The following is a 6,090-nucleotide window of genomic DNA, read 5'->3' as shown; positions in this document are numbered from 1 at the left end:
TCACCATTTAATGTAATTTTATTTTAAAAAATTCTTAACAATTATGTAATTATAAATGATGATAAAATTTATTCATTAACATGTATTTAAGAATCTTAAAACTTAAAGGTACTTAATTGACAATAAGACAAAAATTTATCAAGTGTAAAATAAAATTAGGATAGCCTGCCCTAATTTTTTTAAGTTTTTCACTCTATAATTTAGTCTCTTTTTTTCTCTTCAGTCTACTCTCACTTCTCCACTTCATTTGAATGCTTGGATCAGTTCTTTAATTGTTAGGAAAATCCATAGACTTGAGTTTATTTTTCTATCATTTTCTCATAATCTTATTTATTTTGTATAATCACTAATCAATGGTGGCTATCAACTATAAAATAATTATATTAATCATATATTTAGTTAAATATGATCATAATAAAAATAATAAAGCACTTAATATAATAAATCATTTTTAACTTATATGTTATTATTTAATGATATAGGAATGATGACGGTGTGCAGTGGATATCAAGATGATAAAGGAGACATTATAATATTATAATGATCTTATTCTTGTAATTACTTTTGATCGATATTTTATTATCTTTCTTATTTGTTTATTTTGGTGTAAAAGTAGAAGATACAATACTTATTAGATTTTTTTATACAAATTATATAATTTAATTGTTACCAATGCATTTTAGTCTTAAATTTTCTTTTTAAAAAAATATTGATCTCTTATTATTGAGATTTAGAATTCATGATGGATTTAGAGCAGATTTGGATTTTAATTTTTCTTTTTGGATTTGGATCAGATATAGATCTTTATTTTTTGTTTCGGATCTAGATATAGAGCAAAAAATATAGATCCATAATGGATCTGGAGTAGATACGGATCTTAATTTTTATTACGGATCTGGATCTGGAACAATGTAGATCCAATTCATATCTGCTCCATTGCCATCCCTATAACAACCTGCAAATTAACTTTAAACTTTTTTAATGGTTTAAATATTTTATTTAAAAAATATAATGTATGTAATTTTTAATTTAATTTTAATATTTATTTATTTTAAATTGATAACTATAACATTCGAAACAGCTTGTGGAAAAATATGTAAAAAGAGAGAGATAGAGTTTGTGTGGCCTATTCTAAAATTAAAGAAAGTCTATACGATAATTTAAGCAAATTTTGAGAATTTAGATATCCTTTTCGTATTAAAATTTTATCCAAATAAGGTAAGTGTATCAGTATTAATTATAACATTTAATGAGTTCGATTTCGATCGGCATGAGAAATTGTTCACTAATTCGTTGTCCTAAATAGTTAAAAGAAGATCTGGTGTAATCTCTCTCTCTCTCGTCTAGATTAACGTGTTACAGCTTGTACTTTTTAGTTTTTAGGAAAAGAAAAAACAAATAGAAAGAGGTAAATAGGGGGAAAAAAACGTTATTAAGGAAAGTTTTACCATAGAATGAATATTCCACCAAAAATCCTCACTATAAAAAAACCCTAGACTCCCCGCTACTAATTGTGCTTGTTTCTTTATATATATAATTTTTCAACTGTTAAATGAATCTTCATCCTCTTTATTACATCCATCTACTACCAATGGGTTTCTCAAATACTATGTTATCAACCTTTAAAAAACTGGGTTGTATCAATCAGCCGCGAGTGGAGGAGACCTCGACTTTGCCGACGGATCAGAGCGAGGAGATGAAGGCTGTTGATGGCGCTGATCATGAAATTAAAGAGGTAATTAAATAAAGTTAATTTTACATGCTAATTGTTTCCTATTTATTAATGTTAATCAATATTCAATGTATATCACATATGCATGTCATTTTTTATATTTACTAGCGCTGTTCATTGATCTCACATTCGTTCTATGTTTTCTATTCTTGATCTTATGCATGAATTCCAAAGAAAATTGGACCCTGATAGACCATAGTAGTCTTCATTTTGTTTGTACTTGGAAGTTATTTAACAGAAAAGCATCTAGTTATCAATAATGGAATCACAGAACAAATCTATTGATATTTTTTTCAAATTGAAATAATATTTGTTCAATAGAAGTAATATTTATTGAAAATCTTGATTTTGCCCTCCAACATTCTGCTGCATCACACTCTTAAATGATGTAGATGAATGTACTTTTTTTTAAAAAAAATTATTTTAGTTATTTTTTGAAGATATTTGTACTCTCCAAATCTTCAAATCTTGTTCGATATATTTAATAGTCAGTATATTATTAGAGGACAAAAAAAGTTTACTACAGGACAAAAGAAACAACAAATTTTGTTTTTTGTCGTTTATAGATGTTGTACTACTGATTATACATACATCATTATTTTTATACTTTGTCTTTAAATCTAGTTACCGTATATTTATTTGCTCAGAACGCTCTTGATTTTACATGTCTGTTATCCTTAAACTTTTTTTCAACTATAATAAAATACAAAATAATTTGAAATTCATATGTATGGCAGACTGAGGAAGAAAAGGAAGACAACTCAAAGCAGCAAACCACGGAAGTTTTATCGGAGCCAAAAGGGGAGGAGGATCCCAAGACTGAGGCATTTGCAGATCCTTCCGAGCCAAAAGACGAAGAGCAAACTAATGATCAAGAACATAAGACAGAGACAGCGGCAGAGGAGGATTCCAAAGAGTGAGGCATCGGCAGTTCCTACAGAGCCAAAAGACAAAGTGGATGTGCAACCTAAAGATAAAGGAAAAGAAAATAGAGTAACATAAGAATGTTGAAGTCAATTAAGCAGCAATGAAGGGAACTGCAAATTAATAATCTTATTAAGACATCATATAATATTAGAATCTTAAATTTTAGACTTTCTTGTCATTTTTTTTTTCTTTAAGCATTTGTTTCGATGGTTTGTCAAAACGATTATTCTTATCTCTTTATATAGGAAAAAAAAAGTTTAGCCTTGTTCATTTTAGCCTTCCATTAGGTTGCATTTAAATTAATTTGAATTGAGTTAAATTAATTAATTAAGATTATGTTGTGGAAGCATTTATAGCCTTTACTAACTAACATTATCGAGCAAATGTCATACAAATCATTTCTATACTCAAGTATAATTTTATCCTATATATTTTGGTGTCTCACCAATTCAAATTATTTTCTATCTTCATGGAAGAAGTTTCATTTGTTATGACTTCTATTTTCTTTTTCTTTATTTTTTGTGGGTTTTACCACTACTTAAATAATAAAAAGAGTACTGATAAATTTGAAAAATAAATTCTAAACTATGAATAAAAATCTTTAATGAATGGAATTAAGAACCCTTATTATTGAGGCACCAGAAAGGGATGCGAGAAATTTACTTTTGGATGCCGAGGATAGGTAAGGTTGCTGATGCTTCACGCAATGTGTCAGGTAAGGTATCTTATGCAGTCATACACAATGAAGGTCTCATTATCCATACACGTACATTTACACAGACTTTTGTATTTAAGAGATAAACAATTGTGCATTTGACACTCGAAATACTAAATGATGCTGTTTTGCTGGCTTTCTAGTTTCGTTCAGCACCCTACAGTTTAAACAATGTTTTTAAGCGTAAAATCTATCTTATATTTTTTTATAACTACAATGTTTTGGTTAAATGTAAAACAAAACATTTCCTTATGTTTACTTATAATGTCCATTTTCAAAAAATAATTCCCCTTCTCTAATTCTCTAACGCCAGTGTCAGTCCGCATGACATCCCTATGGGCTTTCAAGCGTAAAATGTTAAAAGATAAGCTATTGTTCTACAATTCAATCAACAACACTTGAGATTCTAAGTTAGAATTTAAACATTTGGATCTCTAACATTATTTCAAAAATGCAAAAAATTTAATCTCATCCTTCATCAATAAATTCCACTCTGACAAAGGAAAGACTTAATTAATTATATATTTGATTGTCAAGCAATAATTTGAGTTATGTAATCTTTTTATTCATAGAAGGGGAAAAATTTACGTGTAACATACAAAACCATCTTAATATATTGACGTGGTACATCCGTCTAATAAAAACCTACTATTTAGTAGGTCTGACGGTCCCACAATAAAATCTACAAATTTCATAAGCCCATATTTTTCATATATTTTACTATTAATTTCTCCATCTTTTTCTTGTTTTGGTCTTAAATATTCTAGTTATTTTAGTTAATTTTTAAATTATACATATTTTACCCTTAATTATTTAATTACTAGTTATTTTTATTTGTTATTTTTAATTAATTAAATTATTTTATTGAATAGGGAATTAATTAGAGATTATGAATAAAAAAGGCATGAAGAAGTTCAAATTGAGAAGGAATAAAGATTAAATTGGAAGACAAAAATACAGTCAAAAATTGATAAAACCGAGTGGAAGAAATCAAAGCAATTAATCCAATTGAGAAATGTTGAATAATTAAAAGATTTAATTTTTTCCAATTGGCAATTGGAGTACGCGTGCATGGTATTGCAAAAGTGGAAAGCATTTAAACGGGCCCGCAATTGACTTTCAAAAGTTGGAATTAATGCTTTTGGTGGCGTTAAATTGGAAAATGATTTCAATTAGAATTGAAAAAGGATTTCTTTATTCTTGTTGGAGAAGAATTCGGTCAACTAGCATTATAAAAGGAGATCGCAGCCGCTAGACAAAAAAAAAAGAGCAGGGCAGATCCAATTCGGCAGTAAGAGGAAAATCAACAGCCGCAAGAAGAAGAAAAAATCAGCAGCCGCAAGAAGGAAAAGCAAGGGAGAAACCGAAAAGGAGTTGAAGAAAAGGGCAGCCGCTTGAATTAATCTCCATGATTGGTTTTGTCAATTCTCTTATTCCCAATTTAATTATGTTAGGCTAAATTTTTATTTGGTTGAGGGTGAATTCAAAACCCTAAACATGCTGTGCAATTAAATTTAAATTCTATCAATCAATTTATTTAATTGAGACTGTTTATGTTCTTCTATAATTAATGTTCATGGTTTATTCTTGTTTTATTTGAGTGGCCAATTAGATAGGACTTGAATAAATTTTATTGCTAGATTAAAATTCTTGATCCGTAATTGTCTTGATATTTTAATCATTAGTAGCAGGTTGGAATTAGTGATTTCAATTGAAGAACATAACCTAGGTTAAATAATCCGAGCTTGTGTATTTATTGCCTAAATCAACCTAATATCTTTCTCTTTTTAATGCTTCTATTATCTTAAATTTAAAGAGCTTATTTTAAATTATTTAATGGTTAGAGATTAGGTGAAGAGCTTATTTTGCCTAACGACACACTAAGGAAAGATTGGGACTAACAGAGCTTATTGTTGTCTACAGTTGATAGTTTTAATATAAATTGATGATAAAATTGATATATTATGTGCATGTTTGGTGGTGGCGAATGATCTTTTAACCAAAGTTTTCATCATTATTATTTCTTTCTCCTTTAATTAGAGTTTTTATTAAATTCTTGTTCGTAGTTTTAATTTTTTTACTTCTTACTATTTAGTTAAAAATTCATAAACCCCTTTTTTTATTTATAATTGGCATTTTCTTTAGTTAGATTAATTTATATTATTATTACTATTATTATTACTACTATTATTTTATTTTAAATCTTGCTTTGGAGTTAATAATAAATATAACTAGCACAGTCTCTGTGGGATCGATCCTTACTCGCTCTGTACTAATTATTTATATTAGTGGTAAGGTTTTAAATTTGGTGCACCTTAACGAGACTACCAAATTTTTGGCGCCATTGCCAAGGACTGGCGTCTAGTTTGTTTATTATCACTCTTTTTATTTTTATTTTTTTTATTTCTTTTCTCATTTTATTTATTTATTTTATTTTAATTAGTTATTTTTTGTTCTATATTTAGATTTTCATGAGCATAGAGGACATTCGATTGAAACTCGAACAACTTAGAGCAACCTCATCATATTCAGAACTCGATTTTGCCATCCACATTCCACTCCCGAAGATAGAGCCAAGCAGCCCAGAACCCGAACCAATGGCTCAGAATAACAACCGAACACTTAAAGAGTTGGCAGCTCCTAACTTGGACCAGCAACCCTTATGCATTGAGAATCCAAACCCTCAGGTAAACTTTGAACTCAAATCTGGGATGAT

General features: G+C 28.5%; 1 protein-coding gene across 1 annotated transcript; it reads left to right on the top strand.

The window, feature by feature from the left end:
- Positions 1-1,459: 1,459 nt before the first annotated feature.
- Positions 1,460-3,002, top strand: LOC102627439 (uncharacterized). Its single transcript, XM_006494993.4, has 2 exons — positions 1,460-1,735; positions 2,470-3,002. The coding sequence occupies exons 1-2, from the start codon at positions 1,553-1,555 to the stop codon at positions 2,650-2,652; spliced, it is 366 nt and encodes a 121-aa protein (XP_006495056.3). The 5' UTR covers positions 1,460-1,552; the 3' UTR covers positions 2,653-3,002.
- Positions 3,003-6,090: the final 3,088 nt, after the last annotated feature.

This window comes from Citrus sinensis, chromosome 5, assembly GCF_022201045.2.
Source record: "Citrus sinensis cultivar Valencia sweet orange chromosome 5, DVS_A1.0, whole genome shotgun sequence".
In the NCBI taxonomy this organism is placed as follows: domain Eukaryota; kingdom Viridiplantae; phylum Streptophyta; class Magnoliopsida; order Sapindales; family Rutaceae; genus Citrus; species Citrus sinensis.
This window is presented reverse-complemented; position numbering and strand designations above follow the sequence as displayed.